The sequence below is a fragment of the Garra rufa genome, chromosome 6 (assembly GCF_049309525.1).
Source record: "Garra rufa chromosome 6, GarRuf1.0, whole genome shotgun sequence".
NCBI lineage: Eukaryota > Metazoa > Chordata > Actinopteri > Cypriniformes > Cyprinidae > Garra > Garra rufa.
In genome coordinates this window covers 55263871-55287015 of record NC_133366.1, presented here as the reverse complement: position 1 = coordinate 55287015, position 23145 = coordinate 55263871, and the positions used below count along the sequence as shown (strand labels likewise).

The 23145-nt window shown below is 35.3% G+C and overlaps 1 protein-coding gene across 1 annotated transcript in view; it reads left to right on the top strand.

Moving 5' to 3' along the window:
- The first annotated feature begins 2703 nt into the window (after nt 1-2703).
- Nucleotides 2704-23145, top strand: part of cenpe (centromere protein E) — a 36869-nt gene continuing 16427 nt past the window's right edge. The window contains exons 1-35 of the mRNA XM_073841511.1: nt 2704-2759; nt 4646-4752; nt 4826-4915; nt 6705-6823; nt 7461-7580; nt 7658-7739; nt 7833-7900; nt 7985-8059; nt 8167-8218; nt 9058-9145; nt 9240-9369; nt 9451-9570; nt 9658-9810; nt 9888-10035; nt 10163-10262; nt 10768-11127; nt 12042-12093; nt 12195-12383; nt 14197-14271; nt 14366-14434; nt 14527-14658; nt 14741-14918; nt 16067-16212; nt 16301-16594; nt 18053-18274; nt 18351-18509; nt 19002-19220; nt 19555-19650; nt 19734-19817; nt 19899-20192; nt 20267-20488; nt 21013-21081; nt 21168-21251; nt 21349-21504; nt 22656-22871. Of these exons, the coding sequence (XP_073697612.1) occupies nt 2704-2759; nt 4646-4752; nt 4826-4915; nt 6705-6823; nt 7461-7580; nt 7658-7739; nt 7833-7900; nt 7985-8059; nt 8167-8218; nt 9058-9145; nt 9240-9369; nt 9451-9570; nt 9658-9810; nt 9888-10035; nt 10163-10262; nt 10768-11127; nt 12042-12093; nt 12195-12383; nt 14197-14271; nt 14366-14434; nt 14527-14658; nt 14741-14918; nt 16067-16212; nt 16301-16594; nt 18053-18274; nt 18351-18509; nt 19002-19220; nt 19555-19650; nt 19734-19817; nt 19899-20192; nt 20267-20488; nt 21013-21081; nt 21168-21251; nt 21349-21504; nt 22656-22871 (4824 nt within the window). The remainder of the gene's footprint in view (nt 2760-4645; nt 4753-4825; nt 4916-6704; nt 6824-7460; nt 7581-7657; nt 7740-7832; nt 7901-7984; nt 8060-8166; nt 8219-9057; nt 9146-9239; nt 9370-9450; nt 9571-9657; nt 9811-9887; nt 10036-10162; nt 10263-10767; nt 11128-12041; nt 12094-12194; nt 12384-14196; nt 14272-14365; nt 14435-14526; nt 14659-14740; nt 14919-16066; nt 16213-16300; nt 16595-18052; nt 18275-18350; nt 18510-19001; nt 19221-19554; nt 19651-19733; nt 19818-19898; nt 20193-20266; nt 20489-21012; nt 21082-21167; nt 21252-21348; nt 21505-22655; nt 22872-23145) is intronic.

Genomic DNA, 23145 nt, shown 5'->3' with positions numbered 1-23145 from the left:
GTAAGGTTTATAATCTGCAGAGTCCAACTTAAGGTCTGTATTCTAAAGTGTTCACGAATTATAACAACTTAAGTTTTTGGATAGTGCACTTTCATGTCTATGTATGGGGCTTAAAGGGTTAAATAAATGCTTTTCTTATAAACTTTGTATTTATTAAGAAATCATGAAAAAAGTATCACAGGTTCCAACTAAATTTTAAGCAGCACAACTGTTTTCAACATTGATAATAAGCATATTAGAATGATTTCTGGAGGATCGTGTGAAACTGAAGACTGCAGTAATGATGCTGAAAATGCAGCTTTGATCACAGAAATCAATTACATGTTAACAGATATTCACATGGAAAAAAGTTATTTTACATTAAAATAATATTTCATAATATTACATTTTTTTTCAACATTTTTGATCAAATAAATCGAGCCTTGATGAGCATAAGAAGCTTAAAAAACATAAAAAATCATTCTGATCCTAAACTTTTGAACTGTAGTGAACTCACAGCTTCAGCTGCTTTAAACAAGCTGACATTTATAATAAGAGCTCAGGGTGAAGGTTGAGTATTTGTATTAGTGATTATTGATCTCATTGAGTTTATTGACCTGCAAACTGAGTTCAAGCATTCAGTGAGTGTACCTGTACTGTTCTGTTCAAGCACATTTAGCATTTAGGCTTTAAAAACAGAAACAAATGAGACAGAATATCTAAGAATCAGTCAGCAGTCTTACTTTTGACATCCAGAAAGCTCACAGCTGTAAGTAAAATGAACTCTCATGTTATGTTCCAGTTAGTTTTACTGAAAATGCTAGTTCATGTTATTGCTTCCCCCACAAAAAAAGATTATTTTTGTGATTTCAGTCATTATCAACACAAAACCTGTGCTGATTGACACAAACTAGTTTTGTAAGTCAGTATTTGGTTGGTCATTTTTGACAAGAACACAAAATTAGGTCAAAGATGATCGGTACAGCACAAGAGTTAAATGTCATCTATGAGTAATAATGACACCGTTCTCTGATCTGAATGTCAAATATGTATATTTATGTTTATAATCAATTACATGTGTGAACACAAGTTCAGGTTTGTTCTGCAAATGTTCTGAATATAGACTTTTATTTCTAGAATACACAGTCTGAATGAATAATAATGATTCGGTGCATTTCTCAACTCTTTTCATCCTGAACTCAATGTTTTTGTCTTTGATTGGTCATAGTGTATTATTTTAAATGCTTTAATTAATGCCTTGAATGATTGTGATAACCCAGCGGTGCGATTGAATGTTTCGCGGGTTAGAGAATAGTCAGGTGCTGTCGACTAGTCCTGCCGTTGTTGCCATAAACACAAAGATGCTTCTGTGCATGAATCGCTTTCTAAGTGCCCCAGCAAACATACCAGCAGCTCTATCATTTTTATTCATGTAAAAAGCTGTAAATGTCTTTAGGTTGCCATGATTATCATCCTTTTGAATAATGTGATAGTTGTCATCATTATGATTTCAAATAAATGTTTTGCCATAAATACACCTCAACTCTGGGTTTCTGTTTTGAGAAACATAAAGAAAAAAGCCGGAATTCTTCCATTATAAGGCAGCCCGGGGCAAGTTGTCACACTTCTTATTCCAGTTAATATTTCTCTTGGTGAGTTTTTATTATTGAAAGTCAGTTTCTTTATAAACACAAACTTTAGAGTTGTAAATAAAAAAAGCTACTTTTATACCCTTATTGCCCCCAAAACCCAAATATATAACGTGTATTTAACTGGGGCATGTTGTCACAGTGAAAACCTGCTATTTATTGACACTGATTTGATTGAGAAGAATACATGTGTTTTATATATGAAACACTAGCTAAAATACTATTTAAGTAAAACCATTCTGAAACCTAAAACAATTCAAGAAACAACAAAAATGGAAAAGGAAACATGCAAACATATCAAACGTAATTATTGAATTGTTTAAAATTACAACATATAAACCAAGAAACAACAAAAATGGAAAATGTAACATGGAAAAAGTAAAAATGATTATTGAATTGTATAAAATTACAACCAAAAACAACAAAAATGGAAAAGGAAACATGCAAAAAGTAAAAAAATATTAATTAATTGTATAAAATTACAACAGAAAACAAGAAACAACAAAAATGGAAAGGTAACATGCAAAAAGTTAAAAATTATTAATGAACTGTATAAAATTACCACATAAAAATAAACAACAGAAATGGAAAAGGTAACATGCAAAAAAAAAAAAAAAAAGAATTACAGCATAAAAACAAGAAACAACAAAAATAGAAAAGGTAACATGCAAAAAAAGTAAAAACTTTTTATGAATTATATAAAATTACAACATAAAAAACTAAGAAACTGCAAAAATGGAAAAGGAAACATGAATAAAATATCAAACTTAATTAATGAATTGCACTGTAATAATTTACAAGATATAAACCATTAGAAAATGTATCCGAAAGTACCACGTACTTGCATATGCAATGAGTTCTCGTTTAAAAACAGAGGGGCGGAGTCTCTCTACATTCCACTGGACGCTCAACGGAAATGCGCTTTTGTTATTTTCAACAGTGACCAATGAGGGCGAGCGTTGATCCGCGCGTGCGCACAGATCGTCGTCCAATGGAAAGTCGGTTAAAATTTTAAATCTCACCGGCGCTCAGTCAGTCAGTTAGTTTCAGTCAGTTTAACGTAAATGGAGTGAAAATGACGGAAGAATCTGCAGTAAAAGTGTGCGTTAGGGTCAGACCTCTTATTAAAAGGTAAGATTTTTTTTTAATTCTTTATATTTAGCGCTCGGAGGCAAGTTTAATATAAAACAGTCTTGAGTATTTGCTGAGACAGTCTTAACTGAGGAGCGAACCGCTGTTAGCCGATGACAGCATCTTAAACTCATATAAAAGATCGTTTCTGTTATAGTTCTAAAGTAAACCTATTTTAAAACACAATATACTTGCATTGTGGTGTTTTTAACCTGAAAGAGATACTAAAAAAAGTTTCTTAACGGAGGAATGAATGGTTTTTATCGAAAGGCATCATCTTAAATCAATACAAAAGGCTGGTTCTGTTGTATTTCCAAAGTAAAACTATTCTCAAAACAGTAACGTTAATATCTAATAGTTATATGATAGTCAATATTAATATCCTTTATATTTCTATGGTTTACCTGGTTTTACAATTTATGACTTTAGTCTGTCAGTCACTATGCAACTCATTTATTGCATGAACCCTCATAATGCTTCGCATCTTAATATTTTTCAATATTAAAAACATTTTATCTGATCAACAACTTCTCATAAATGAGTGAATGTGGAAAAAATAAGTTTTGAATGTTTTCCACGTTTTTACCATGTTATAACTTACCTCTTTTTGATTAATTAAAAAAATAGAAATTCTTTGAAATGTACAATTACACACAAAAAACACTTTTTTTTTTACTTCCATAAACGTTCAGATGAAAAAATATATGCTTTTTTCTTACCTCATGTCATATTCATGTTTTACAACAAAATCCAGAGGTGGACAGCAGTGAAGTATTTTTACTTTACTCAAGTAAATTTAAAAAGTACCTGTAGTTCATTAGTGTTTTTCTTTGGAAAACTTTACTTCACTACATTCCAAAGCATAATATCATACCTTTAACTGCACAATGTTTTATAAATAAAAGTTGTTTGTCTTACATTTAATACATAAGAACATTAAAAATGTAGTACTTTCTTGTACTCAAGTAAATCTTTGAATTACTTTTACTTGAGTAGAAGTAAGAAAGTATTAGATTTCTAATGTAATTAAGTATTCAATTTAATTTAATATGAAATGTAGTGCAGTAAAACATACAATATTATGCTTTGGAATGTTGTTAAAGTAAAGTTTTCTAAAGAAAAACACTGCTGAAGTACATGCACTGCAAAAAAGGCTTTTCTTGCTTAGATTTTTTGTCTTGTTTCCAGCCAAAATATCTAAAAATTCTTAAGAAGGATTTTCTAAATGAGTAAAAATCATTTTCTTGTATTCAGAAAAAACAAGTCAAAGTTAAGTGTGTTTTTGCTTGAAACAAGTTTAATAATCTGCCAATGGGGTAAACAAAATAACCGTGTTTTCTGTTTGAAATAAGATTTATTTTTCTTACCCCATTGGCAAATTATTTTGCTTGTTCTAAGCAAAAAAATCACTTAATTTTGGCTAGTTTTTTTTTTAATACGAGAAAATAATTTTTACTCGTCTAGAAAATCCATCTTGATTTAAGAGTTTTCAGATATTTTGGCTGGAAACAAGACAAAAAATCTAACAAAAGCATTTTTTGCAGTGTGACACTTGAAAAGTACTTTTACAGCAAAGTAAAAATACTTCACTACTGTCTGCCTCTGACAAAAATTCAACCCCAAAAGTGTGTTAGGTATGAAGGTGAAATTTACTTGAACAAGCAGTAATTCACAGGTAAAAAAGTAGTTATATCTTTTTAAAAAAATTATAAAAAGTAAACGTGTATTTTGAGAGTCTTAAAGCATTGTACAAAGCATTTCATACAAACTATGTCATTTTTAGAAATGTTTATGTATCTCATTTTCTGTGTTATGAGGGTTAATGTTCTGTTTCAAGTTGATTCTCAGCCCCAACAGTAATGTAATGATGATACGGATGATTTCAGAGAGGAATCTGAGAGTTCAGAGCCAGTGCAGCTCTTCTGGAGAGCCGACAGACAGGCCATCCATCAGCTGGATGAAGATGGAGCTCAGACCAAGAGCTACAGCTTCGGTGAGTCCAGCTTCAGCGGATCTTTACTGGCCGCTAGAGCGGAGCTTTATGTTCTGACCTTCTTGTTTTTCAGACCGTGTGTTCAGTGCTGAAGAGACCACCGCTCAGCTCTATCAGGACATTGCAAAACCACTGGTTGTGTCTGCAGTTGAAGGCTATAACGGTGAGTCCAGAAATCAAAATAGAGACAGAGCGCATTTAGACCACGTCCTCACCAGGGGGGAAAATCCAATGCTCTCCATTGACTTTGTATTGCGGGAAGCGGACTCCTGGTCATTTCTGACTTGTAACAAAAAACAGAACAAGGTCTAAAAGCTGCAATGAGACAAGGTGCACGGTAAACAAGTTTTTTATACGCTGTCGACCCAAAAAACAAGTGTTTAAGGACACAAATAGTTGTAGGTGTCAGGGTATTTTCAGGGTTTCCGCTGGGTCTTAAAAAGTCTTAAAAAGTCTAAAATTTAAAAATCAAAATTTTAGGCCTTAAAAAGTCTTAAATTCGCTGTTCTAGGTCTTAAATAATTTTACACAGGTCTTATTTTTCCGATGTCCATGTAACGCTACCTCTAATGCTCATTTAAATTCTCTTTCTGTTGTTTCCGTGGTGTTGTAGTTCTTTATTTCACTATTCCAAATATAATTTGCTGAATTTAAACTACAAATGAAACCAGCATGCAATAGCCAATCAGCTTTCTGTTATTGGCGCGAGTCTCTCTCGGATTGTACCGCAGAAGTCAAATGGATTTAATTTTTTAGCTATGAGGAAGTGCAAGTTTAGCGATACTGGGCTTGGAAAAACTGAATATAGGGCTTGACTAAGGCCAGTTGCTAACAACTGTAGATTTTTTTTCCCTCTGTGGAAGTTACTGCGTCTTCAGACAGAATCACAGTATTTATATAACATTTCTAATAAATATATTTATAAATCAATAAATGTATTTAAAACATTAATCTCACTTTTAATTTTGCAGTGTAAATTATGTAATCTCACTGCTAACAGACATTTAGAATTTATTGATAAATTCATAAAATAAATTTCAAAGGTACGCATACATTTCAAAAGTAAAAAAAAAAAAAAATCGCTTCAGAATTTTTTTTTTACATCAGATATTTCTAGTGGTACTTTTATGGGGTTATTTTGTGTGGAATAGTATCTGCTGATATGGAAAGTTCACTGTATGTCGTAGTAATAAATTTAATTTATGACAGCCATGAAATTTTGTTTACTTTTTACATTAAACACATTAAGTATCACATATGCATGTAATATAATATCTATTTCCATTACAGGTTTAGGTCTTAAATTTCATATAAAGTGGTATTAAAAAGGATTTAAAAAGTCTTAAATTTCACTTGTTCATATCTGCAGAAACCCTGATTTTGCATTGGGCCATTCAATTTGATCATTTCTCCATCAAAAGGAAGGCAAAAGAAAAAAGAGCACTGACAGACCAATATAATTTAGTTTCTCAATATATCTCCTTTTTTCAAGGTGGTGAGCAAATCCTTTAATATGGTTAAAAATAACGAATGTTTACCATCTCCGTTAATTTCCCTCCAGCGGGCGTAGTTCTCAGAGTAATAAGAGACATTGCGCTCTACATTTGTGTTCTTAAGCATTCGTTTTTTTAGGTTGACAGCTTATAAAAATGTAGTTTTGTGTTTTTTAGCTTGTTTACTGTACACCTTTTCTCATGGCAGCTTTTAGACATTGTTCTGATTATTGTTATAAGTCAGAAATGGCAAGAAGGCAGCTTCCCTCAATACAAAGCCAATGGAGAGCGTTGGATTGTTTTCCCCTCCAGTGGGTGTGGTTTTCAGATTATGATTATGATAATTACAACTTATTCTGACAGGTACTATGAACACAATGTACATAGATATGTTTTGGACTTATGTGTTTAATTTGCTCAATCTGTGTTCATTCTTAAAGCATACTCTCTCTTTTTCAGGCACGATATTTGCCTATGGACAGACATCTTCCGGAAAGACCTTCAGCATGATGGGAAGTGAGCATAACCCTGGAGTGATTCCTCTCGCCATGGCTGACGTCTTCAAATCTATTAAAAGTGTAAGTGTTTGCAAATCTTCCTGGTGTCAGCTCAGAACAAAACTTCTGTGACACAACAGTTCAGTTCTGAGCTCTTCCTTCAGATGAATCATTTTAAAGTGAATACACTGCAAAAATGCTTTTCTTACTTAGGTTTTTTGTCTTGTTTTCATCCAAAATATTACAAAATTCTTAATTCAAGAAGGATTTAAAAATGTTCTCGTTTTCAGAAAAAACAAGTCAGTATTAAGTGTGTTTGCTTGGAACAAAGCAAAATAATCTACCAATGGGGTAAGCAAAAAAAAAAAAAGTCTTATTTCAAACAGAAAATAAGATAATTTTTCTTACCCCATTGGCAGATTATTTTGCTTGGTTTAAGCCAAAACACACTTAATTTTGACTTGTTTTTTCTGAAAACGAGAACATTTTTAAATCCTTCTTGAATTAAGAATTTTTAGATATTTTGGCTGGAAACGAGACAAAAAATCTAAGTAAGAAAAGCTTTTTTTGCAGTGTAACGGTTACCTCAGTGTTTTCTCTTTACGAATGATTAAAGAAATCGTTGATCTAAATGCAAACTTTCATATTTCTTTATATATTTCTTTTTCATTCTGTATTGGTAAAATAAACCATAGTTGTATTTCTTTGCGCTTTTCAGTTTCCAAAGAAGGAGTTTCTCCTGCGTGTCAGCTATATGGAAATCTACAATGAAACGGTCACAGATTTGCTCTGCGATAAATGGAAAAGGAAACCCCTGGAAATTCGTGAAGGAAACTACGTAAGCTGTTTGTCTTTTTATTTTACTCGTACTGCGATTGTGGGTTTCGGCTCTTAACTGGTCGATCGCGTCCACAGAAAAACGTGTATGTGGCTGATCTGACGGAAGAGCTGGTGACGTCTCCGGAACAAGCCCTGTCCTGGATCACCAAAGGAGAAAGTAAAGCTGCTTTGACTGCATCACTCACTCATCTTTCATTTTATTTATATTTTTTGGTATACTGTAAAACTATAAATCATTTTATTCATACAGAAAACAGGCATTATGGAAAAACGAAAATGAACCAGCGTAGCAGCCGCTCCCACACCATTTTTCGGATGGTAAGAAGCGCAATGAACTGAAGTGTTTGGAGTCTGATTTTAAGATTCATCTCTGAAGTGTCTTGTTTATTTTGTCCATGTCAGATCTTGGAGAGCCGAGAGACAAGTGACCCGGCGTCTGGTGAAAACGCAGATGGAGCCATTATAGTGTCACACCTGGTGAGTTCAAAACAAACCAGGAACCGTCTGTGATTCCTTTCACCAATTTCATTTAGTTTAGATGAGCAGAAATTGTTTAGCTGATTGTTTGTTTTCTGTTCCTGTAGAACTTGGTGGATCTCGCTGGTGCTGAACGAGCAAGTCAAACCGGAGCGGAGGGTAAATATTTGTGCCTGAGTCTATTGCTTGTTAGTTTTTTGTTTTGCTTTGCTTTGCTTTGTTTGTTTGTTTTTGACCGATTCCATTTATTTATATATTGTATTAATTTTTTAAATATATAATAAGGTTTCCTTGGTGACTTCTAGCTATTTATTCCAAAAGAAATGGACTTCATTTGAGTCTAAGTGGTCATTAAAAATGTCACACTTTGACCAACCATAGGAAATTACACTGCAAAAAATGATTTTCTTACTTAGATTTTGTCATGTTTCCAGCCAAAATACATAAAAAATTCTTAAGTCCAGAAGGATTTTCTAGACGAGAAATAATGGTCTTGTTTTCAGAAAAAAACAATTTAAAATTAAGTGTTTTTGCTTGAAACAATTAAAATAATCTGCCAATGGGGTATGAAAAATAATCTTGTTTTCTGTTTCAAAAATTTTTTTTTTTTGCTTACCCGATTGGCAAATAGTTTTTACTTAAACTTAATTTTGACCTTTTTTTTTTTTGACAGTTGTTACTTGTCTAGAAAATCCTACTAGATTTAAAGATTTTTTAGATATTTTGGCTGGAACAAGACAAAAAAAATCTAAGTAAGAAGAGCAGTGTAAATCATTTTTTCTTTTTAAAATATGCATTGAATGAAATCTGTATATTATCCATAAGGGTAAAAACACAAATGGAGTGAGACCATAAAAAAATGCTTCAAATTAATTTAAAAAGAAATGTCTAAGTGAATATCCAAATGTATAAAATTTAGAACTGTTTCTCAGCAGGTAGTTGCGTTCAACTATTTAATTTTTTTGGTCTGTTTAAACCTCTTTCATTCCTTCTTTCAGGAACCCGTTTTAAAGAAGGGTGCAACATAAACCGCAGTTTATTCACACTGGGTCAAGTCATTAAGAAATTATCTGATGAGAGTCAGAAGTGAGTCGTTTCACAACTTCCAGTGTATAGTTTTACCATCACCGAATCTGTTTTTGCTCTAACTATAGTGTGTTGTTTCTTTTCCATCCAAAAGGGGCTTCTTGAATTACAGAGACAGTAAACTCACCCGAATCCTTCAGAACTCTTTGGGTGGCAATGCCAAAACTGTCATTATTTGCACCATCACCCCAGCCACTGTCGACGAGACCGTCAGCACCTTACAGGTACGAGAGAAGACCCTCTGTTATTCCTGATCCGGATCGATATGAGTAGATGTGCTGAATTTGTTTTTGCTGTTGTTAAAGTTTGCTAGTGCCGCAAAGCGCATGAAGAACGACCCTCACGTCACAGAGGTCTCTGATGAAGGAGCTCTCTTGAGAAGATACCGCAATGAGATCGTTGATCTCAAACGGCGTCTACTAGAGGTGAAGATGCGTTTCACTTCTTTGATCATCCAGTAATGACATAACCCATCATCTCCTCACCCGATTGTTCTCCATCTGGTTTCTCAGGTTTCCTCTGTCACACAAACAACTGATACCGAGCGACAGTCCCTATGCCAGCTTCTGCAGGAGAAAGACCAGCTCCAGAGAGAGCAGGAAGACAGGATCAAGAACTTAACCAAGCTACTAGTTACTTCCTCAAATGTCGCCCTAGTCCCTAAGGTAAGACTAGATTTAACACTAGTAAACCTCAGTGCTGGGGAAGTCTGTGGATCTGATCGTTGTGTTTGAATGTAAAGGTTCCCAAGAGGAGAGTGACGTGGGGAGGGAAACTTTTGAGATCTGCTCATCTTCTGAATGAAGATCTCGCTCCAACAGACATGAGCTTTGCAGAGCCATACATCAAGAAGAGAAGAGCTGACTTCTCTCTGGCTGATGTGGGAGAGGGTATGACTGGAATGGAAATTGATAAAAATGATACTGCAGTAGCTGTAAAAATGAGCTTGTAAATGTTCTGTTACACCAGATAAAGATGATGCAATTGTTCAGTTTTAATGTTTTTCTTTTTGTCCAGAAATGGATGAGTTTGACAGTCGATTTGACTTCACTGGTCTGGAGGAACCCAATATGGAAATGGAGATGAGCAACATCACTGTCCGCAGCTCCTCTGAAGGGTGAGGACACTTCTGTCTCAGAACTGCTTTTACGTTCTAAATAGGCCGTCTTCATTTCACACACTATAGAAAATGCTTTTCTTAGAATTTTTTTTTTTTTTGTCTTTTTTTCCAGCCAAAATATCTAAACATTTTTAAATCAAAAAGGATTTTTTTTTTTCTTTTTTTTCTTTTTTTTTTCATAAAAAACAAGTGAAAATTGAGTGCGTTTTTGCTTGAAACAAGCAAAATAATCTGCCAATAGGGTAAGAAAAATAATCTTGTTTTCGGTTTCAAATGAGATTTTTTTTTTTTTTTTTTTGCTTACGCCGTTGGCAGATTATTTTGCTTCTTTCAAGCAAAAACGCACAATTTTCACTTGTTTTTTATGAAAAAATAAAAAATAAGTGATTTAAAAATGTATAGATATTTTGGTTGGAAACAAGACAAAATAACCTAACTTTGCAGTGCTCACAAATTCACATTTCTGTTTTGTTTGTTTTTTCTTTTCCCTCTCTATGTTCAGGAGTCATTTCTTTGACTCGCCTCGAGCGAACGAGCTGACATTGAAGGTGGCATCTCTAGAACAACAGTTGGAAGCAGAGACTCAGAGCAAACAGAGAGCAGAGGAGATGAGTGCTGAACTCCAGCTGAAGATCTCTGAGCTGCAGAAGAAGCTGGAGGCTCAAGCCGCACCATCAGAGGAGGAGAAGACCGTCTCTGAGCTGGAGAAACAGATGGAGGAGCTGCAGAATCGACTAGAGACGGAGGTTCAGGAGAGACAGAAAGCTGAGGAGAAAATCTCCTCACTGGAACTGAAGGTGGCAGAGCTGGAGAAACCTTCAGAAGCTCTCCTGCGCTCACAGCACATGAGTGAACAGGTACAGTCAACTCCTGTTATATTTGAGGTTGAACCAGGGTTTATACAAGGTGTAAGTGAAGTTAAGGTCTGGAAAAGGTGCCTGAAAAGTGCTTAAATTATTGAAAGCTGCTGTATCTATAAAATAAGTGTTTAATTTTTTTAATAAGCACATATCTTTTCACGCAAAAACTGAATTTGTGAGTCATTTTGCGAATTGAATGATTCAAATCATTAGTCCTAGTCTAAATAGAATGATTTGCTATATGCATAGTTATGATCTAAGTCAAATAATTTGCGCTTGGAGTCCTGATCTGAAATGATAGTTCACAAATCATTATTTAGATCAGGACTTAAAAATAGAGCGTGGACCTAAAAATAACCATTGGGGAATGTTCTCTGTTAATTTTTATTTTTTATTTTTTGCAAATCTTTTGCTTTAAAAGATTTAGGATCCGCATTCTGAACTAATTTAGTTAAAGACTTTGGAGTGCGTATGCCAAATCGTTGTGTTTTCAGGATTTTGTGAATTGAGGATTTTTTTTTTTTCTTAAACGGTAGAAAACATCACACACTTAAGACAATACAGTTATAAAAACAAAACAAAGAAAGAAGTATACACACATACAAAAATTAGCCATAGTTATACTATATTAAAAGTGTAGTATACTTTAGTAGTAATATTTTCCATGTGCTTCACTTTATTTTTGCAGTTTTGTTTTATTACTATATATTTTTATTCATCTTTGAAGACATTGTTTGATAACTGTGATCTCTGTTTGAAGTCCTTGAAAATCAAAAAAGTAGTACTTGAAAAATCCTTAAATTCTGGAATTTCATTTTACAGTATCTATACGAATATTGGACATTTTATGGGTTTTTAAAACTTTCTCTTTCTGACCATGATTGTTGATTAAAATTGTGTTGTGTTTTCAGCTGAGAAAAGATCTGGAAGAGGCCATTCAACTGTGTGAGGCTGTCGGATTTGAGAAGGTAAGTGCAACATCCTGCTTTTTTTTTTTTTCTTTTTTTTGGAAATCATGTTACAGTAGTAAAATGTGTTTTGAATGCCTTTTTTAAATTATTTTGTAAAGGATGCTGTCATTGCTGAGCGAGACCTGATCAAACACACGCTTCAGCTGGTAAATGAAGATCTGGAGAGTTTGAAGGCAGAGAAAGACTCACTTCAGAAAGATAAGAACGCTCTGCAGAAGGACATCGATGAGAGGAGAGATGCTGATGAATTTGAGAAACTGGAGCAGGAGAGCAAGAGGGAGTATGAGGTGATCAGAGTTTTGTGATCATGTGTGCAGTTTACCACATATATATGGAAGTATTGCTTTGATTAATGTTTTCTTTCTTCCACTGGCAGCTCATACCCAACTAACAATTTTTGGTTTCCAGAATGTTAGTTTATGGTTTGTTTTTGGTTAGCCAGGAAAGTTTTCTTGATGTTCCCAGAATGTTATGCTAACATAACTTGTTAGATTTAGTTTTTTAGAACGTTATTCTAATGTTCCCCTAATGTTATTAATGTTCCCAGAATGTTAGTTTTTGGTTCCCAGAACGTTATTTTGTTAGGTTTGTTTTGGTTAGCCAAGAAAACTTTTCTTAAAGTCCCCCTGAAATCAAAATTAAAGTTTTTTGGCTTTTAGTATGAATATATTAGCCTTAAGGTGATCTATAAGCTAGTGTGCTGCAAAACAAAGACAAAATTCGCGTTTACAAGATATGGGCATTCAAAACTTACAGTCTCGTCACTTCCGCCAATATGAATCAAGGATTTGGATGATATCACCGTGCACTTCAGTTTCTCATCAAACATTCTGTCCAATCAAATGCTCTCTAGAGTCCGTAGTGTCCCGCCCCCTACACAGAGACGCGGAGCAGATCATAAGCGCTCATATGTGCGGTCGGCATGTATTAAACTACACAGCCTCAGCATAATAATGATCACTGTTTCGTTTTAGCAAGTTTCATATTGAATTTGTGGGGTAATTTATTAGTCTGTGGCTGTCATAAGCTTACAAATGCGGCTTTACCGAGCTCAACGGCTCTTGCCGGAGCAGATATCAATGGAACGCTATTGGCTATTCAAAATTAGTGGGCGGGGCTGGGCGATATGTTTTTGTTTCAGTTAAAAGTACGTCACCACATAGAATAACGCTGCGTGTTTCAAGGCACTTCAGTGGACCTTTAACAGACAAAGAACGTTATTTTAACGTTCCTTTAACATTATTATAGCATTTCCCTACCCTCTTTACTTCAACATGAGCACTCCGCCGTACGTCAGTAATCATCCAGCACAATCACCACCCAGTAAAGAATAAGTGGTATGGAAATTATCTGTATGGATGCCTAATCAGTATTATAAAACCATATCTTGTTTTTATCCATTGTTTTATTTAATAAAAATAATCTGAGCACATCAACCATAATACATAAGATTAAATGATTAAATCAGTCCATTATGGGGTACCCAGATTTTACATTTGCTCAGCACCAAATAAAAATGCACAACGTAACACAACGTATGGTTTATAAAATATGATATTTATTCATAGATAAAAAAAAAAAAAAAAAAAAAGAATAAATTACTTGAAGTAGGAGTAATTCAGAACATTCATGTGAAATTTCAGTTTCAGAATTTTCAGTTATTTTTAGGTTATTTTTTAAACAACCACTCTGCATCGTTCTGGGAATGTTATTTTATGGTTGCAAAAAAAAACTAAACTAAAAATAACCATTAGGGAAAGTTCTATGTAAATTATTATTATTTTTATTATTATTTTTTTTTTTAAACAACCACTAGGCAACGTTCTGGAAATGTTATTATTTTTTTTTTTTTGGTTGCAAAAAATGAACCTAAAAATAACCATTTGACAATGTTCTCTATAAGTTATTTTTTGTTTAATACCACCATGCAACATTCTTGGAACGTTATTTCATCGTTGCAAAAACTACCTAAAAAGAATGTTCCCCTAATGTTAGTGTTTGGTTTCCAAAAAAAATAACCAAATGGGAACCAAAAATTAACATTAGGGGAATGTTCTGTGTTTGCTGGGTTATAAGCTATTTTAATTTCTCTCCTCATAGAGAGAACTGGAGGCTGAAAACTCCAAACTGCAGCAGGAGTTAAAACAATCGGAAGACATGATCCAAAAGCTGCAGGTCCGTTCACTTTGTTTGTCATGTAGATGTGCTCAGAGCTGCTCAAGTCCAAACTGTAAATGTGATATGATCATCTCACTGCTGTTCTCCATAGGCTGAGCTGGCGACAATGTCATCAGAGCTGCAGAAGAAGACGGACCTGACCACTGAGCTTCAGAGTTTTGTACGTTCGGGTTGTGTAATGTGGGTTTTTAGTGACTGATGCTGTTCTGTATTGTTGGTCACACATTCATTTTGCTCTACTTCATTGTGCAGAGTGACAAGGATCTTGTCCAGGAAGTGACACGTCTCCGCCGCTCTCTTGATGATGCAGAGTGTCTCAGTTTGGACACCAAGAAAGAATGGGCCTTCCTGCGGAGCGAGAACATCTCACTTAAAGAGAGAGACGTGAGTAGCGGATGGTTGAGGATAGGACAGATGAGGGTGTGTGTCATGAAGAGTGATTTATGCAACTCTGTGTTTGACTCAGGCAACCCTGACTACAGACTATGAGAAGATGGAAACTGAGGTGAAGACGCTTCAGAACAAACTAGAGCAGGAGAAGTCTCGCTTCAAGAAGATGCAAACGGATCTTCAAAAAGAACTAATGGGAGCCTTCGATGAGAACACCAAACTGACTTCTTTGATGGACGGAAAAGTGCCAAAAAGTAGGTGAAGAACCATAAGAAAGCATACAGAGGGACTTTGTGATATGAAGTCAAAATCGAATCTAAACTGAATATATATGCACTTGAAATTCATGTTTCTGGTTAAACTGAAGGTGAATAGGGTAAAAAAAATAGTTGATTGACTACATTGATAATTGCAAAATATTTTGTGTATTACAAGTTTCTAAAATGTTAGGTTTTAATATGCAAGTAAGGCATTATTTAATGAAATATGCACTAGTTTGCATTTGTAGTACAAAAAAATTTAAACAGTGGATGCAGTCAGTTTCACAATTCTTGTTTAATTTTTTTGACAGAGTCAAATGTTTTTACAGAAGGAATTTTTTTTTTGTCACTTTATAATTCAGAAAATACTTAGAACAGGCAGAAAACTGTTTTTTTGTTTGTTTGTTTGTTTGTTTGTTTGTTTGTTTTTTTACAGTTTTTTTTGGGGGGGGGGGGGGATAAAATGTTGTATAAAATCAAGCAAATTATATATGAACAAATTCCTCTGTAAAAACCTTCAGAATATAGACAGGAATAAAAATGTAATGTTTGGTGTAAGCGCTACTGAAGAAGTGGAGATTTATGGCTCAGTGTAGGAGAAAAAAAATATTTTGAGAAAACAGCCTTAAAAAATATATTGTAATTGATAATCTATTAACACAAATAGCTAAAATGCTCTTAAAGAAACACTTAACAGTGTCTTTAGGATGTTTTCTTTCCACTAGTCTGAAAAAACACTTAATGAAAAACCAAAAAGCCCAAAATCTGAAACTTGACAGGTGCATGAAAAAAGTGTTTTTTCCTGCAGTGTCTGCCCTTAAAAGGGTTGTTTTCTCGCTAATTCTGTTGCTGTTTACTAAACTTCTGGGGGGTGTTCCATAAAACAAGTTTACCAAATAAGCCAGGCTTATTTCAGTTAGTCTGACTTATTGTCACTTGATTTGGCTCAAAATAAGTCAGACTAACTGAAATAAGCCTGACTTACTTGGTAAACTTGTTTTATGGAACACCCCCCTGGTAAAATTTGTTTTGTTTTGTTTATTAGTTTTCAAGCTTAAAAACACATAGAAACTGTAAAGCTAGTTATTATAATGCTTTATGTAATTTAACAAACTTGTTACTTTTTGTTCCTTTATTTACAGATCTGACTGATAATCTTGTGTTGGAGAAAACAGTGTGTGACTTGCGTAAGGAGCTTGATCAAAGCCACGAGAAGGAGCAATGTCTGCAGAGTAAGATGGAGGAGTTTGAGACACTTCCTGTCAAAGTGGATGAGTTACAGAGACAGGTTTGAGGAACTGCATTACATCATGTCTAGCTTTCTTTGTTTTTGTATCTACACGGCTAAATCTCATCCATTATTTATTTTTTCTCAGGTGTGCGGTCTGTCAGAAGAGCTGTGTTCTGTTAGAGAGGAGAGAGACTCTTTGATATCCGCTCAGTCCAGTTTGAATGAAGACCATCAGAGACTGAAAGATGAGATGTCTGCAGCTCAGGATCAGCTGCTGAAGATGGAGAGCGATCTGGTTGATGCTCAGCTGAAAGAAGCAGAACTGACCCAACAGCTCACAGAGACGTCAGAACAGCTCCAGAGCATCCAGACGGATCTCCAGCACGTCACGCAGGAGAACAGCACACTGCTCGCATCATTAGAGGAGGCCACACAGAAGGTCTGTTCACACTTCACACTACACACATATTTACTAACCACTGTTGTAGAATAAACAATGTCCTTTTCAAAATTGTCAAAGCTCAAGAAGCAGAGTTCCAGATGTCAATATGAGACATTTCTGGAATATCAGGGAATTTTAAAAAGTCTATTCCAGACATTGAAAGTCAGGGAATTTTAATTTTTTTATTGATCAAAGGCATAGAATATCAGGGATTTTTTTTGTTTGTTGCTTTAAATTTAATTTCCATTTATCAAAATGTAATTTTTTCTATACTGTATTTCACACATTTGCCTATTTTTATGGTTAGGCTTTTTCAGGCTATACCTTATAATTAAGGCAAACATGTCAGGAAAATGTAAATTTCAAGAGCTTTGGCTACAAAATGACCACTTCAAAGACTGGGTGTTAAAAGTAGACGATAGATGAACGATGAACTTGATTACAAACAGAAAATCCTTTAGAGCGTTTAACCCCTGAAACATAAACATAAATGTGACCCTGGACCACAAAACCAGTCATAAGGTTAAATTTTACAAAACTGAGATATATACATCATATGAAAGCTGAATAAATAAGCTTTCTATTGATATATGGTTTGTTAGGATAGGACAATATTTGGCCGAGATTAATCTATTGGAAAATCTGGAATCTGAGGGCGCAAAAAAAATCACAATACTGAGAAAATTACCTCTAAAGTTGTCCAAATTAAGTTCTTAACAATGCATATTACTAATCAAAAATTACATTTTGATAGGTTTACAGTAGGAATTTTACAAAAAAATCTTCATGGAACATGATCTTTACTTAATTTCCTAATGATTTTTGACATAAAAGAAAAATCAATAATTTTGACCCATACAATGTATTTTTGGCTATTGCTACAAATATACCCCAGCGACTTAAGACTGGTTTTGTGGTCCAGGATCACAAATTAATTTCTGTAGAAATGGTACAGAAAAATATCTAAATGCATTTAATGGGTAAAAGCAAAAAAGTAGTGTATGTGTGTTTTGTACTAAAAAGTAAATGAACAAGTAAATAATGCTTCAAATGGATGGATCTGTTTATTATAGGTCATGGAAATTCAGCTATTTAGTCAGTGAAAGTCAGGGAATTTGACATTTGGCTTAGAGTGGGAACAGAGCAACCATAGGTCATTCGTCATACTTGTTTGTGTCATCTTTGCCATCATTGTTGGAAGTCCCCTAAAGTTCTCTCTGGTTCATTGGTGCTGCCAAATGAACAGAGTTCAAATAAAACTCAGTCTGTATTAGGTCATCCAATGCTGAAGCAATCATCATATTGATCACTATATTGATTATAATTTAATTATATTAAATTATATAGTTCATATTTTTAAATAAAATATCACAACACCACCAGCATGAGTGATTTAACACTTTTTTTTTTTTTTTTTTTTTTTTTTTTTTTTTTTTTTTTTTTTTGCCATGTCAGTCTGTGCAGTTGAGTGCAGAGCTGGAGTCGGTTTGCGCTGAGAGAGATGGGCTTCTGTCTGAGAAGATGGAGGAAGTTGAGAGCGACCCGGAGGAGATGGAGAAACTACGAAATGCTCTCAGCTCAATAACTGAAGAACGAGAACAGCTCCAAGAGATTCTGCAGGGCCTGAGAGACGAGAGAGATGAGCTCAAGAGGGACATGGAGGAAAATGTGGAGATGGTGAGTGCTTGTTTTTTCACCATTATGATCTTAATGACATCAGACTCTTTTAAACCCTTTGTTTTATGCGCTGCAGATGATTGAAACTCAAGCTGAACTGAGAGATGCTCAGGAGAAGGTGAAGGAACTTCAGGGAAAACTACATAACTTAGAGTCACAGAGCGTTCAGATGGTCGACCAACATGAGGACCAGAAGAACAGTGAAGATGGACAGCTGGAGAAACTACAAGAGCAGGTGGCTGAGCAGTTTGACATGCGTGACTCTGGAGCACAAAACCAGTCTGAAGTAGCACGGCTATATTTGTAGCAATAGCCAGAAGTACGTTGTATGGGCCAAAATGATTGATTTTTCTTTTATGGCAAAAAAATCATTAGGATATTAAGTAAAGATCCTGTTCCATGAAGATATTTAGTAAATTTCTGATATCAAAACTTCATTTTTGATTAGTAATATGCATTTCTAAGAACTTCATTTCGATTTTTCTCAATATTTTTTTTTTTTTTTTTTTGCATCTTCAGATTCTAGATTTTCAAATAGCTGAAATCTCAGATCCTAATAAACCATACATCAATGGAAAGCTTATTTTTAAATCTCAGTTAAAAAAAACTGACCCTTATGACTGGTTTTGTGGTCCATGGTCACACAGAATTCTCCTGTAGAATGTGAAGTTACATCTGTTTTCAGTAATTTTAATGCTCAGTATTAAAGTGTTGTGTTTATTTGCAGATAAAGCAGCTGACAGAAGAGCTCAGCGCTGCTCTTGGTGAGAAGGAGCATCTGCTGTCTGAGAGATCAGACCATCATGAGCAGTCGGACGTGATGGAGAAGACGAAAGCAGATGTCACAACTTTAACAGAAGAGAGAGATCAACTTCAGGAGAAACTACAGCAGCTCGAGAACGACAATATTCAGATGAAAACACATCTGGAAGAGAAAAATGAGATGGTGAGAAAAGAATTATAATCACTCTGAACACCAACACATGTATGAGACATTTATTCAAATACTCTCCAGGTCACATTTTGTGCAAAACCAAAAGAATATTTTTTTTCTATATTTTAATATCATGTATCCATTCATTTATCTTTAGTTTAATAATTCTCATTCTAGCTAATGATTCGCATGAGATATTCAGGACTTGTATTGCTGTCTTTTCTTAATGTTTTCTCATTTCAATCTGCATGAATTGACTATAACAAAAGTATTTTAGATTATAGACAACCGTTTTGGTGTATTGTGCAAGTAAATCCACTGAATTCTGTAATGCATTTTGTTTCAGATTCTGCAGATTCAGTCTGAGTTACAAGAACAGCAGCAGCATTTGAACCAAGTACAACCAGATTCAACTGAGGAGAGCAATGCTCAGATTCAGCAGGTTTGTGACTGACTTTTTCTTCTAAATGACTGTTATTGTGCAGTTTAATCACTTTGTTCCTAATGGTGTACCTTGTTATGCAGATCCAGACACTAAAGGAAGAGCTTGAGACTTTATTAGAGCAAAAGAACCAGCTGACATTGAACCTTCAAGAGACATCTCAACAGGTGGGACATCGTCTGGAGATCTGAAACTAGTTGCATGTGATGTCGGTCATAAACCCTGTGAATATATTTGCTGTTTCTCAGGTGTGCGGTCTGTCAGAAGAGCTGTGTTCTGTTAGAGAGGAGAGAGACTCTTTGATATCCGCTCAGTCCAGTTTGAATGAAGACCATCAGAGACTGAAAGACGAGATGTCTGCAGCTCAGGATCAGCTGCTGAAGATGGAGAGCGATCTGGTTGATGCTCAGCTGAAGGAAGCAGAACTGACCCAACAGCTCACAGAGACGTCAGAACAGCTCCAGAGCATCCAGACGGATCTCCAGCACGTCACGCAGGAGAACGGCACACTGCTCGCATCATTAGAGCAGGCCACACAGAAGGTCTGTTCACACCACACACAGTCCCACTAATCATATGCACGAGTGATTTTAACACTGTTTTATTACTGTGTCAGTCGGCGCAGTTGAGCACAGAGCTGGAGTCTGTTCATGCTGAGAGGGGTGTGCTTCTGTCTGAGAAGATGGAGGAAGTTCAAAGCGACCCGGGTGAGATGGAGAAGCTGAGACACGCTATCAGCTCAATAACTGAAGAGCGAGAGCAGCTCCAAGAGATTCTCCAGGGCCTGAGAGAAGAGAGAGACCAGCTCAAGAGGGACCTTGAAGACACTAATGGGATGGTAAATGCTGAATTCAGCTGTTGAGGTTTTATTTTAGTATATGTAACCCTGGAGCACAAAACCAGTCTTAAGTCGCTGGGGTATGTTTGTAGCAATAGCCAAAAATACATTGCATGGGTCAAAATTATTGATTTTTCTTTTATGCCAAAAATCATTAGGAAATTAAGTAAAGATCATGTTCCATGAAGATTTTTTGTAAAATTCCTACTGTAAATATATCAAAATGTAATTTTTGATTAGTAATGTGCATTGTTAAGAACCTAATTTGGAGAACTTTAAAGGTGATTTTCTCAGTATTTTGATTTTTTTTGCACCCTCAGATTCCTAATTTTCAAATAGATGTATCTCGGCCAAATCTTGTCCTATCCTAACAAACCATACATCAATAGAAAGCTTATTTATTGAGCTTTCATATGATGTATACATCTCAGTTTTGTAAAATTTAACCTTATGACTGGTTTTGTGGTCCAGGGTCACATATAAAGTAAGGTGAGTGTTTGTTTATATAGGAAGTGTTTTCTCAGCTTATGCAGGTTCAGCAGGAACGCAGCGGCCCACAGCTGGAGACACAGCATGATGAACAACTCCAGCAGGTAATCGGAGACCTTCACAAGCGATGATTTGGAGCACATCAGATGCTGATGATCGTGGTTTTTATACTGTGTGAATTCTCTCACAGATGCAGCAGCTTAAAGAGGAGCTGGACGCTGTGAATGAAGAGAAGAACCAGTTAAAATCTGATCTGCAGGAGAATGTCGAAATGGTGAGATTTGAAGTGGTTTCAAAGGATTTTGAGAAATGGAGCAACTAATTAAGTGTCTAATTAAACACAAGTTTTTTTTTTTTTTTTTGTAACACAGATGATTGAAAATCAAGAGGAGTTGAGAGGAGCTCTTGAGAAGGTGAAAGATCTTCAGAACACTGTACAAGAGCTGGAGTCTCAGCGATCGATCATAGAGTCTAAAATCCAGGACTCTGAAAACACATCTCAGCAGCTGCAGGAGCTTCAGGATCAGGTAGATCATGTGAACCATTTATATAAGGATTATCTGTAAATTCTGAAAGTGAGTTAATGTACTCACCCCCTTGTCATTCAAGATGTTCATGTCTTTCTTTCTTCAGTTGTAAAGAAAAAATTTTTTGAGGAAAATGTTTCTGGAATGTTCTCCATATGGTGTACTTCTATGGTGCCCTTGAGTTTGAACTTACAAAATGCCGTTTAAATGCAGCTTCAAATGGCTTTAAACAATTCCAGCTGAGGAATAAGGATTTTATCTAGCAGTTATTTTTAAAAATAAAAAATCTATATTTATACACTTTTTAACAAAAAATGCTCTTCATACCCTAACTGTCTTGAACCGTAAAAATGCATTTTGGAAGTTAGGAGGCACCATAAAAGTCCACTATGTGGGGAAAATTCCTGAAATGTTTTCCTCAGAAAACAATTTCTTTACGACTGAAGAAAGAAAGACATGAACATCTTGGATAACAAGGAGATGAGTAAAATCTGTACATTTTTATTCTGCAAGTGAACTAATCCTTTAATATGGGCTGTTGATGAGCTTGATTATTGAAGCAAGAGTCACAATTCTGTAGAGTTGGATAATCATTATTGGTGCTTGTTTATTTATTAAATCTGAGTCATTCACACAAAATGGTGAGTTGAGAATAGAGCTGGGGTATGATGGTATATATCATTACCGCGGAATGAAATGTGTACCATAAAAATTTATTCGGTGTATACCGCAAAATGTAAATAAGTGGGCGTGGCCAACTCACCTGCAGCACGCATGAGGCTGAAACTAGTCAAACCGTTGAATGCAAGACTGAAGGATACTCTGGGAGGTTGTAAAAACATGGAAAAGGAGAAACGAACAAATGAGGAGGGCTCAAAAGAATATCCTGAGCAGGAGGAGGAATAAAATACAAAATAATCAAATAAGATCAAGTCCTTTTCTTTTCTTAAATATTCAAGCTTATTTATTATATAAAGCCCTTTTGTACATTTTCTGGAATAACTACCTATATATGACTGAATATATATATATATAAATATAATATATAGTGAAAGATATCGTTACCGTGAAATAAAATTTTGGTCATACCGCCCAGCCCTAGTTGAGAACAAATACAAACCGTATGTCCTCTTTGACCTCCCCAGATGAAGCAGCTGACAGAGGAGTTGGAGAGTGTTCGCTGTGAGCGAGAGCGTCTGCTGTCTGAGCGCTCCGTAAACACACACAGTGACACTGAGATGATGGAGAAGATGAAGGCCGACATCAGCTCTCTGACGGAGGAGCGAGACCAGCTCCAGCAGACACTGCAGGGCCTCAGAGACAAGGTGGAGCAGCTGAAGAGAGCGCAGCAGGACAGAGACCAGACGGTAAAAATGACAACTGGGTGAAATTTAATTACTTTAAAAGAGCTATTCTCAGCCTGTACTTCATCCTACCACAGAAAATAGCTTCTATGCATCTGAATACGATTTACAGTCACATTATACTTACAATGGAAGTTCAGCTCTGCGAATAATGATTTTGAAATATACAGCTGTTACACTGAACATGTTCCCACTTTTGGGTTTATCCATGTTTTAAAGGATTAGTTCACTTCCTGAACAAAATTACGGATAATTTACTCTTCCCATTGTCATCCAA